This window comes from Callithrix jacchus, chromosome 7, assembly GCF_049354715.1.
Source record: "Callithrix jacchus isolate 240 chromosome 7, calJac240_pri, whole genome shotgun sequence".
In the NCBI taxonomy this organism is placed as follows: domain Eukaryota; kingdom Metazoa; phylum Chordata; class Mammalia; order Primates; family Cebidae; genus Callithrix; species Callithrix jacchus.
The window spans coordinates 156,051,246-156,064,190 of record NC_133508.1 but is presented as its reverse complement, the minus strand read 5'-3'; the positions used below and the strand labels follow the sequence as shown (position 1 = coordinate 156,064,190).

At 39.5% G+C, this 12,945-nt stretch overlaps 1 protein-coding gene across 7 annotated transcripts in view; it reads left to right on the top strand.

Annotated features, from left to right (window-relative positions):
* Window positions 1-12,945, top strand: part of SPAG17 (sperm associated antigen 17) — a 275,909-nt gene that overhangs the window by 215,564 nt on the left and 47,400 nt on the right. For all 7 annotated transcript variants that reach the window (XM_035252595.3, XM_009001977.4, XM_009001979.4 and 4 more), the window contains 4 exons: window positions 1,369-1,586; window positions 4,642-4,786; window positions 8,739-8,893; window positions 11,591-11,779. In XM_035252595.3, coding sequence (XP_035108486.3) covers window positions 1,369-1,586; window positions 4,642-4,786; window positions 8,739-8,893; window positions 11,591-11,779 — 707 coding nt within the window. The remainder of the gene's footprint in view (window positions 1-1,368; window positions 1,587-4,641; window positions 4,787-8,738; window positions 8,894-11,590; window positions 11,780-12,945) is intronic.

The window sequence follows — 12,945 nt, the reverse complement described above, 5'->3', positions numbered from 1 at the left end:
AGGAAAAATGTCAAGGTCTCTAACATTCTGCTGAAGAACGCTCAACTGAATCAGTGCCTAACTCTCCAGTCCCTTCTCTCAACCAAAATCTGCTTGAAATGTATTCTCTTTTCACAGTGGTCTGCTAGTAGTCGTCTGTGTACACCATGCTCTTCTCTACCCCATTCCATTTCTTGTGTTCCTTGTGTTGGAATGTCCTTTCTGTAGCTCACCTCTTCTGATTAGAAAAAGTAGTAAGAAGAGAAGGAAAGGGAATGGAAAGAGGAGAAGAAGGGACAATGTAGAAAAAAAGGTAATTCCTAAAGTATTTCTTACTATTTCTAGAGCATCTTCTCTTTATTCTGAAAGCGATATCATTTTTACCCTCAGCCAATATTCTAGAAGTATAAATATGTCCAAATTAAATTTTAGGGCAATGAAAAGGCTAACCTGATTCATCTGTCTTTGGGTCTTCCCATTAGTTGAGTCCCTATTAGTTAGGTTGAGATGCATGCCCTACTGTATGGTTCATGGTTTGAATCTGGAGAATCTTCCAAGAGTTAACATTCCTTCACTATCGTTACTTGCAATTTGTTTCTGGGTCTGAGTTTACCTCATCACTGAGATGTGACAACACTGTCAAGTCTCATCTACAGATTACTTACTATTTTTCATGGAAGTGGCACACATCTACCCTGACAGAGGAATTGAGATATTGGCCAAGGAGTTCCGTCAGGGTGTCTTCAGTTCTCTCCTCCTGTTCCAAATGAATGGGAGGTAGAGGATGGAGAGGAAGATGTGTCAGACAATTACTTATTAAACTGCACAAATTCCCCTCCCCCGGAGTATGCCCGGCTGGTGAGGTTTCCCAGATCCAGGGTTGGACAAAGAGTTTCCTTTTGTTACGGACAAAATGGCAAAATCAGGGGAACCAGAGATAAAATTTAATAACTGTTACAGTCCGATATGTCAAAAGGAGTCTGAAAGTTTGACAGATAAGTGAGAGAAAAGGTAGGCTTCAAAAACCAGAAAACAAAACCCAAAATCTGGGATCCAGATAGAGGTACTCAGGACCCAAAAGAGTTCAGAAGTTGACCAGAATATTTTTTGTGCCTTAGAGAGTGAACTGTGTAAGCATGTGTATGTTTGGGGGGAAATGGTGGGAATTTAGCCACAGTAAGTGCCAAAATTAAGCTATTCATAACCTGGTACTTTTCCCTATTGAGAAATAGCATGATTGATGAATGCCACTTAGAATTGCCTATACCACAGTATCTGAGGTAGTTTACTATATTTGATATAGTTGTGCTATATCAAAACATAATGAATGATGTATATAATTGATATTATAGTTATATTTTGTTGTTTGATTTTACTTGAACTTCACAGGAAAAAGTCACAAAAATCAGTCATCAATGGCCCAAAAGGGTGAAATCCATGACCATTCTCCAGAGATAGTTCAAATAGTAACTCCTGGGGAGGTTCGCAAAGGCACTTGGTTTACAACCACACCTGAAGGAAATCGGATTGGCACCAAAGGATTAAAAAGAATAGCAGACTTGGCCCCGTTGTTATCCTTTCGGGCCACAGATCCTGTCAATGGAACGGTATGACACACTATTATTTATTGCAAAATGTTCTAAGTCATTAGGATTCTGAAACAACACCTAGAAGAGCGCCTAGCTAATAATGTTTTTTCCAATGAGTGTCAAGTAGCATGTGGTTGGGTAGGTGGGTGGATGGAAGGAAGGATGGATGGACAGATGGATTTATTTTACCAAATCTAAAAACATCTTATGGTATGTTTGCCAAATGGAGAGTGTCATTAGTGACTACTTTTTGTGTGTGGGCACAACTACGTCAGAACAAAATGCTAATGATTGAGGTGAGCAGCAGTTCATGAGTTCTTGATGCCACTTTTAAGCTATTTGTAATTAATGATGTCATCATGTGATTCCTAATCCTGAGTGCATGTGTGTAAATGTCTTCTGGAAGCGAGTGTCTCATTCCTACTTATTTATGTCTACTTGTAGTTGGTGAGAGAAATTTGTTCCTGATCCTTGATTTTGAAAAAACTTATGGTATATTGAAAGAGATAAGGCATACATTAAATAACTCGAGAATCCAAAGTCGTCCAGCAACTTTACAAAAACTTTATTTGTAGCATAAGAATATGTGACAAATTAGTGGAACAGAACATAATGATTTTGTTTTTGATGTGAAAGCAAAACCCCCAGAATGAACAATCTCACCGCCTGTGCGCCGGGATTTCTTAGGGGGCTTTTATACACACTGTCTGATTCAGCCCTCACACCAAATGCATATTATACAGATGAGGAGATTGAGCTTAGTCAGTTAAGTAATGTGGTCAAGAGTACACACGTCCAAAAAGCGCTGAAGCCAGGATTAGAGCCAGCTGTTTCTTACCGAAAACTGGGCTCTTTCCATTCCTTAGCTATTTCTCTAATACCTTTTGTGGAGATTTGCGGCACCCTCTGAATCTAAACAAACAGAAGAATTTCCTGGGTGCCTTAACTCTGGTGTCTGAACTTCTTATCCTTGTTTAAAAACATGTGCTGCTGGTAAAAAGCAAAATGCCTGCTTGCTTTTGAGATGGATTATATTACCTAATTAATTTCCCTCATTCGTCTCTATCACCATTTTGGAAGCATGAACCAACATCCAGGAACCTGGACACAAGCGTGAATTAAACACCAAATACCCAACAGAATAATAGCAATAATAGTGATATTTACTGAGCACTCACTGCATACGAGGCCCTGTTCTCTGCATTTTCCGTATACTAACTCACTCAATTCTCTCAACAAACGACTATTGTTTCCCTTTTATAGATGAGGCAACTAAGCTACAGAAAGGTTAAGTAATTTTCCCAAGATCACACAGCAAATGGTAGAGCCAGACTATAGACCCCAGCACTGTGTCCCACATCTCAACAAACTGGCATGAGCATATGAAACGAAATTGAAAATGGATGTGGATGTTCACAACCCCTGACGTGAGGTATTACCTTCTAAAGGCGTGACCCCTGCCATTGGAGTGAGGCAGACCTGTGTGTCAAGCCCTAGGCGTAGTTCTTACCAGATGTATAACTTTGGACAAGTTTCTAATCTGGTTTCTTATTCATAAACTGGAGATAACAGTCATTACCTGTTGGGAAGATTAATACCAGACCCGGCACTATCAGGCATTCAGAAATATCCTTGTTAATGTGTGATTTCCACTGCCAAGAATGATTATCCTATCCTATGGTGACCAGCAGATATCATTATTTATGTGGCTTTATGAAATGTTTGACTAATTCTAAATCATAATATGTAAATAACTCTACTAGATGAAGAGCTGGTGTTAATAATTACCAACGTGATGGCCAAGTGTGAAGTATTTTACCAGCATTATCTCATGTAACTCATATAACATCTCCAAGAAGATACTAATGTTGGCTCCATTTGGATGAGTAAACCAGAGAACAAACAGGTTAAGCAACATGCCCGAGTCACCCAACCATCCGTGGAGTCGGGATTCAAACTCAGGCAGCTTAACCCCAGAGCTCAGGCTCTCAGCCACCACATGACACAGCAGTATTTCTCAGCATACATTCCTGGCTGATAAAGTGCCAATGAAGATAAGAACCTAAATGAGGATCGGCATTCATTTCTCTCTTAAACAGTGATTGCTGCCTACCATAGAGAGCTGAGAAAGTGACCATCACCTGCTCCCAATAGCCGTAGATTTGGAGTCAGAAAACAGCTAGCAAAGTAGCTCTCTTCCATCCAGACCCTTCAGTGAAACACTGTGTCCCTTAGAGTTACAACAGTATAAGTTTAGAAAATGCCCAGTGACTGAAATATACATTATCTGACTTAAAGTACTGCAGTTGCCGGTAGAGCTTTCCAGAAGCAACATTGAGGTGAAGTCTGGAGTGCAAGATTTTAATAGGAACGTATCTGTGAAAGGAAGACAGAGAAAGCAGTAATGGGAAGACAGAGGAAGAGGCAAACACAACAGAACCGCAGTCAACCCAGTGCAGAGCTCAGGAGCAGCGACCCACACACACTGCTTCTTGTACCCCTCAAGCTCACAGGCATGCACCGGCACTGAGCAGCCAATACATGTGCAGGTCAACTTGACACAGAGAGGCTACAGCCCCTGTTCCCCACCAGTCTTCAAGTACTGCTCTGATGACATTAGCCTGATACTTGCAGGCCGTCTTGCAGTTCACGCCGTCAGGAGAATTTCTGCTGAGCAGGGGTGTCACAGCGCACCAGGCAGCCACAGTACGCCACGTTTATCATGATCTGTAGTTTCCAAGTAAACAGGGCCTGTGGTCATTTTCCCAGACACACCTGGGGTAACCCAGTCCAGATGTTAAGTGTTTCCTCAAATATTGCCCTGATACTTACCTGCTGCATGACTTTGAGCAAGCTTCTCAACTTCTCTAAGCCTAAATTTCCTCGTCTATAAAATGAGGGTACCTGCCAAGATGGTCGTAAAGGTTAGATCAGGTAGATGAGACAAAACTTTTGCCTATAAATAAATAACTAGCACTTAGATGGTGCCATCTTTGTATTCAATGGATAAAAATAAGTACACTTGGGATTAACCTCCCGGCTAAATGATTACGCCCTGCCTTTACACGGTCAGGTTATGACAACTCGAGAAGACAAAGTCATCATAGTAGAAAGGAAAGATGGTTCTCGGATAGTGGATCATGCTGATGGTACCAGAATCACAACCTTTTATCAAGCTTACGAAGATCAGATTATTCCACCGGATGACCAAGAAACAAGTAAGTTTTATTTTCTGAGTACATGACAATATTTTCCAACTCTTTAGCATAAGATAGACAGAATCCTCACTGACTGCTAAACACCTCATAAGAAAAATAATTTTTCGGTAAAGTTAGTCAACCAAAGAACACTCATGCCGTTCAAAGCAGGGTCTATAGGGGTTTATTATATTATTACTGTCATTACTTATTTTGCTGTTTGCTTTTTAAAATTTAATTTTCTTCTTTTAATTGACAAATATTATATATATATATATATAATAAATAATATGATGTGTTGAAATATGTATACATTGCAAAATGGCTCTATCAAGCTGATTAACATATGCATTACTTTCAGATGCTTATTTTTAGTTGTGAGAACACTTAAAATCTACTTTCTTAGAAGTTTTTTTTGACCAGTAGCACCAGCAGCCAAAGGTTCCTCCAGCACACTCCTCACTGTGTGCAAGTGTGTTTTTGTTTTATTTATGTGTTTATTTATTTAAAACTTGTATTTGAAGTTGAGGGGTACATGTGCAGGTTTATAATAAAGGTTAATTTGTGTCAGGGGGTTTGCCGTACAGATTATTTTGTCACCCAGGTATTAAACCTAGTGCCCATTAGTTATTTTTTCTGATCCTCTCCCGCCTTCTACCCTCTAATAGGCCCCACTATCTGTTGTTCCTCTCTGTATGTCCACGTGTTTTCATCATTTAGCTCCCACTTATCAGTGAGATGAAGCGGTATTTGGTTTTCTCTTCCTGTATTAGTTTGCTAAGGATAATGGCCTCCAGCTCTATGCATTTTCCTGCAAAGGAAATGATCTTGTTCTTTTTTATGGATGCATAGTATTCCATGGTGTATATGTAGGCCATTTTCTTATTCCAGTCTACCATTGATGGGCATTTAGGTTGTCCCATATCTTTGCTATTGTGAACAGTGCTGTAGTGAACATATGTGTGTATGTGTCTTTATGGTAAAATGGTTTATATTCCTTTGGGTATAAGCCAGTAAAGGGATTGCTGAGTTGAATAGTACTTCTGTATTCAGGTCTTTGAGTAATCACCACACCGTCTTCCACAGTGGTTGAACTATTTATGTTCCCACCGCAGTGTTTAAGCATTCGTTTTGCAATCTTGCCAGCATCTTTTGCTTTTTGACCTTTTAATAGTGGCCATTCTGACTGATGTGAGAGTGTATCTCATTGTGATTTTGATTTGCATTTCTCTAATGTTCAGTGATGTTGAGCTTTTTTTCTTATGTTTATTGGCCACATGTACGTCTTCTTTTAAAAAGAGTTTGTGTCTTTTGCCCACTTTTTAATAGAGTTATTTGGTTTTAGCTTGTTCATTTGTTTAAGTTTTTTCTTACAGATGCTGGATATTACACCTTTGTCAGATGCATAGTTTGCAAATATTTTCTCCTATTCTGTAGGTTGCCAGTTTCATCTACTGAAAGTTTCTTTTGCTGTGGAGAAGTTATTTCGTTTAATTAGATCTCACTTGTCAATTTCTGCTTTTGTTGCAATTGCTTTTGGTGTATTTATCATGAAATCTTTGCCTGTTCCTATGTCTAGAATGGTGTTGCCTAGGTTGTCCTTCTGGGTTTTTATAATTTGGGGTTTTACATTTAATTCTTTAATTCATCTTGAGATAATTATTGTATATGGTATAAGGAAGGGGGTGCAGTTTCAATCTTCTGCCTATGACCAGCCTTTATCCCAGTACCATTTATTGAATAGGGAGTCCTTTCCTCATTGCTTGCATCTGTTGGTTTGTTGAAGATCAGATGGTTATAGTTACGTGACTTTATTTCTGGCCTCTCTATTCTGTTCCACTGGTCTATGTGTCTGTTTTGCTGTTTTGGTACCAGTTCCATGCCATTTTTGTTACTGTAGTTCTGTGGTATAGTTTGAAGTTGAGTAGCACAGATGCCTCCAGGTTTGTTCTTTGGACTTATTTTTACTTGTGAGAACACTTAAAATCTACTCTCTTAGAAATTTTCAAAATACAATATGTTGTTACTTACTGTGGTCACCATGCTATACAGTATATGTCTTTAATTTATTCCTCTTATATAACTGAAATTTTATATCCTTTGACCAACATCTCCCCAACTCCTCACCCTGATGGCTGGTAACTACCCCTCTACTCTCTACTTATATGAGTTCAACTTTTCTAGATTCCACATATAAATGAGATCATGTGCTGTTTGTCCTTCTGTACCTGCGTTTACTTCACTTAAAATAATGTCCTCCAGGTTTATTCATATCGTTGCAAATGACAGATTTCTTTTTTTAACACTGAATAGTATTCTATTGTCCATATTTACTACATTTCCTGTATTTATTCATCTACTGATGTACACTTAGGCTAATCCAAGCTTCGTTATTGTGAATAATGCTGCAATGACCATGAGGGTGCTTTAGGACCTTTGATTATGATCATTATCTCAACAGAGACGGGAGGAATAACAATTCGTCTTTCATTGGTGACAACCCCAACCTAATAACCACAATTCATCTGTCCTAGATGTTAGTTCTCAGATGTTTCCTTTCATCCTCAAGGCATCTGATTTGCATAAATAGGTGATCTCAGCTAGGCCTTCAGTCTGAGCATGTCTCTCATTGTCAGAAAGTTGGTGTCAGAGAAAAGGGAACGGTAGCTGCTAATTAACTGGAACCTGCTCAAAGACTCTAAAAGCCTTCCACTCTTCCTAACCTAAATTAAAGCAAATGACAAGTTATTCCCTGAGTTCCCTGTCCTTAAGGCCAATTTTTTGTTGGATATATTTAACATGTAAAGCATGATATTTTGATATTCATATACATAGTTGAATAAGTCAAGCAAATTCTCTCTTATATAGTTACTCTGTGTGTGTGTGCATGTGTGTGTGTGTGTGTGTGTGTGTGTGTGTTATGAGCACCTAAAGTCTACACTCTTGGAAAATAGTCAATATACAATACAATGTTATTGACTATAGTCTTTATCTATACATTAGATTCTCATAGTTATTCATCCTACATAATCGTAACCTTGTACCCTTTGACCTACATCTCCCCATCCCACCCACAATATCATGCATATCATATTATGATGCATGGAAGGGAGAGACACTCATATGCATTTACATAAGGAAACAAGTACAGAGGAGTGACTTCCAACACTGAGTATAATACTCAAATATTGAGAAAACATAAATGTCCATCAATGGTAGAACAGAAAAATAAATTGTGGTAAATTCCTACAAAATAATACTATATGACGGTTAAAAAGAATCACACACACACAAATAAATATATCTACGCACACATATATGTATAGATAGAGAGAGAGATAGACACATAAATTGAGATGGTTAGAGGTCTTAAACCCGTGTTAAATGAAGAAAGTAGGTGTAAAATAATTACAGTAATTACATAAATACATAGAGTAACATATAGTGTACATAAATTTAAAGCGCACACATATATACTGTTCATGATATATATGTGCATTAAAGTATAAAACGGAATTGCAAGATAGAAATAGCCCAGGCATAAGGAGAAACTTCAATTGTATCTGTAATTTTTCTTGTATATATGTATTAAAAATATTGAACATATGTGTCAAAATAGTAAGTATACATTTTAATTGGTGAATGTCTGAGTGCTTAAATTATATTTTATGCTTTTCAGTTTTTCAAGTTGAAAAATCAGATGTTCTCAACTCCTAAAAGTAAATAGTGAAAATAAGACAGCATCCTAGATTAAGTAAGAATATTTTTTTCTGGAAGAATTATTCTAAATTGACAAGAAGAGCAGGGCACATTCCAACCCTGTGGAGATCGCAGCACGTTCTCTAGACTTGACAATTGTGTTTTTTCCATGGGGAATCCAGACAGCCAGGAGTCAGCAGAAAATCAATAGGCTGGGGTCTGTCTTGCAATGTCCACATCCTATCAGATCTGCTCACCTTGCATTTGCTTCTAGCCGAAGGTTCTCGGACTCTCACCCGGCAGGTGAAGTGTATGCGGGTAGAAAACTCACACTATGCCACCGTTATCACCAACTGTGAGGACAGTAGCTGCTGTGCCACCTTTGGAGATGGAACAACTATTATTGCAAAGCCACAGGGAACATACCAGGTAGGTCTAGGAGGAAAATGAGAAGTGTCAAAGGTGGATGTCTATTCAGCTAAGAAAACCCACTTCTCTGGGGCAGTAAAAATGCCTGCAATGTATACCGCTATTGCTCTTTTTTAGAATACTGATGTCTTACAGTATGCTTCTCAAACATGTATTTATTCACCCCCTTTTGCAGCCCATGCCAGAAAAACATTGCCCTGCTTGTTGTGCAAAGCTTTGGTAGTATTGGACCAAGGTTATAAACCAAAATGTGTTTGTTGAGGCCTCTTATGTGCTAGGCACTGTGGGTGTTAGAAATACTTAGATGATTTGGCTTGTGCCTAATGGACCAGCTTCACCTCCTGCCATCTCGACCCTGATTCTCACTCTCCATCCTTCCGCCTCCAGTCAGTCCTCCCTATTCTACTCAATGTCCCAGCAGGACAAGATGGAGCACGTGATGTGTATGGTCCCGGGAGGGCAGTTCTCGTAGCTGAAGCAAAGCTCTGTCCTTGAAAGGTCAAAGAGGAGCAGTTAGCACCTTTCCCTACCTTTCTGCATTTCCCCTTTAAATACAACCATCCGGTGTCAGCCTGCAGTTCCTTTAGCCTTTACAGTACCTATTATCCACTTGCTGGAGAAAGGGCACCACAGCATCGATATTGCAAACAATGTCACTAGATATTGAGAGCTAAAAGCGAGATGATGGACAAAGATGTCACTGACGAACACCTGTTGCTGTGAAAGTTGCCCGTCAGTTTATTCCTCTCATCTCTTCTGATAATGTTATCCTTCCCCCTTCATCCAGTGTAGATTATTATGGGGCAAAGAAGGTGCTAGAAGTAAGAGATGAAAGAGAACACATACATACATTTTCATGTTTTCCAGTTAAGGCAGTAGTTTCTTAGATACGATATCAAACCTACAGGCTTTACCAAAATTAAAAAACAGTTTGTCATTCAAAGGACACCACCGAGAAAGCGACAAGATAAACTACAGAATAGACGGTGTTATTTGAAAATCATATAACTGATAATGGTCTCGTGTACAGAGTACCCTACATCTGAGAGCTCTCACAACTCAACAATAAAAGGACTAATAACCTGGTGGCTCAAGCCTGTAATCCCAGCACTTTGGGAGGCCGAGGCGGGTGGATCACGAGGTCAACAGATCGAGACCATCCTGGTCAACAGACCGAGACCATCCTGGTCAACATGGTGAAACCCCGTCTCTTCTAAAAATACAAAAAATTAGCCGGGCATGGTGGCGCATGCCTGTAATCCCAGCTACTCAGGAGGCTGAGGCAGGAGAATTGCCTGAACCCAGGAGGCAGAGGTTGCGGTGAGCCGAGATTGCACCATTGCACTCCAGCCTGGGTAACAAGAGTGAAACTCCATCTCAAAAAAAAAGGAAAAAAAAGACTAATAACCCACTTTAAAATGATAAGAGGATTTGAATTTCTCCAAAGAAGATATATATGCAAATGGAAAACAAGCCAGGAAAAGATGCTCAACGTCATTAGTTGTGAGGGAATGAGATAGCACGTCACACCCACTAGAAAACTGTGATCAAAAAGACAGATAATCACAGGTGTTGGCAAGAGCACGGAGAAATGGGAACCCTCACAAATTGCTGATGGTATAGTCACTTTGGAAAGTGGTATACTCACTCGGAAAATGGTAGAGTCACTTTGGAAAATAACTTGGCACTTCCTCTAAAAGGTAAACTTAGTTGTCATATGACCCAACAATTCCACTCCTAGGTATATATCCAAAAGAAAGCATACATCTGCACAAAAGCTTGCACACAACATTTACAGCAACATTTTTAATAATGGCAAAACTGAAAACAACTCAAATGCACGCCAGTTCATAAGTGAGTAAACAAAATGTGATACAGCCATACAGTGGGACATTACTTCTCCATAAACAGAATGAAGTTCTTGTGCTACAACGTCATGCCAACTGAAAGAGGCCAGACGCAAAAGGCCACAGAGTACATGCTTCCATTTAATGAAGTGTCTAGAATAGGTAAATCCATAGACAGTAGATTAGTGTTTGCCAGGGCCCAAGACCTAGTGATGCAGAATGATTTCTAATGGAATCAGGGTTTCTTTGGGGGACGATAAAAGTGTTGTGGGATTAAATAGCATCATACATTTTTGAATAGACTAAAAACCACTGAATTATACGCTTTTAAAGGGTAAACCTATGATACGTAAATTATATTTCAGAAAAAGATCTATTTGAACCAGAATTCATTGCATGAAGCCTATTACTTAAGGACTGTGTCAGCCACCAGGGGAGAGAGGAGAGATAAGTTTCTAAGAGCACTGATCCCGTGGCTTTTGACCCTTTCAGAGATGCTTCTTGCCCAAGATCACAAGCAACACCAAACATTTAGAATAGGGCCAAACATGTATTTCACCTCAGCTAAAATATACTAAATACTGGAAATAACGGGACAATTACTTAGAAGAGATGTTAAAGTGAGTAGGTAAGATGTGAGAGTACAGGAGAAATTGTATCCGAAATCCTCAGTCTGCCTCCTCATCAGGCAGTCCTTCCCAAACCTTAAGTCCTCCCGCAGATAATGTTTTCTTCCTGCAAACACAGTTGGTGACCAGGATCTATGGATATTCTTTTTCCTAAAATGTTTTCCAAGTCCCACATACTGAACAAGAAAATTTTAATTTCTTTCCTTCTGTTGCCTTTTCAGGTGTTACCTCCAAACACTGGCTCTCTTTATATTGACAAGGATTGTTCAGCTATATACTGCCATGAATCAAGCAGTAATATATACTATCCTTTCCAAAAGCGTGGGCAGCTGAGAGCTGGCACATACGTCATGAGGCACACTTCAGAGGTTATCTGTGAGGTTCTGGATCCTGAGGGAAACACTTTTCAGGTAAAGTGTACCTTTGGTATGCACAGAGAGCCTGTGGCTTTCCTTTTGAGATGTTTCACACTACAGAGCTTCCATGTAGATTTTTACCTTAGTTGCCTTGGGATTAATTATCCACTTACCGCCAATATGTTGGGCAAGCAGTAATGAATATCAATATTTTTCCTTTGATTCTTTTTTTTTTTTAATTTTATTTTATTTTATTTTTTTAAATTTTTTATTGGATTATAGGTTTTGGGGTACATGAGCAGAGCATGCAAGACAGTTGCGTAGGTACACACATGGCAGTGTGCTTTCTTTTCTTCTCCCCTTCACCCACATTTGGCATTTCTCCCCAGGCTATCCCTCCCAACCTCCCCCTCCCACTGGCCCTCCCCTTTTCCCCCCAATAGACCCCAGTGTTTAGTACTCCCCTTTCTGTGTCCATGTGTTCTCATTTTTCATCACCCACCTATGAGTGAGAATATGCGGTGTTTCATTTTCTGTTCTTGTGTCAGTTTGCTGAGGATGATGTTCTCCAGATTCATCCATGTCCCTCTCCGCCGACACAACGAGAACTCCAATCCTGGGTTGTTCTCACAGCGCCATCTTGAGTCTAAAGTCCTTTCCTTTGATTCTTAAGAGTACTTCCATGGGGGATGGAAAACCCAACAATTGGTGGGATAGAAATGTCAAATCTAAATAAATAATTAGAACAGAAAGGAAGAAACATTAGCAAACATCTAAAAGTAATGCCATCGTAAAGAATGATGTGGCAGTGATCTGTAACCAAGCTGAAGTCGGAGCAAACACGAGGCAGCAGACAAGTTTCTTTGAGTAGGCAGAGAGTCCTTGGTAAGAAGGATCCAGCAGGTTTGAAGGCAGGGAGGTGGAACAACATCCAGGCTGAGTCCCAGATCAAGAACACAATCTGATTCACAATGGCCGCCAAGCAATAAAATACCTAAGAATGCAGCTAACCAGGGAGGTGAAAGAGCTCTACAATGAGAATTACAAAACATTGCTAAAAGAAATCAGAGATGACACAACCAAATGGAAAAACATCCCATGATTATGAATAGGAAGAATCAATATTGTTAAAATGACCATACTGCCCAAAGCAATTTACAGATTCAGTGCTATTCCTATCAAACTACCAATGACATTCATCACAGAATCAGAAAAAGCTA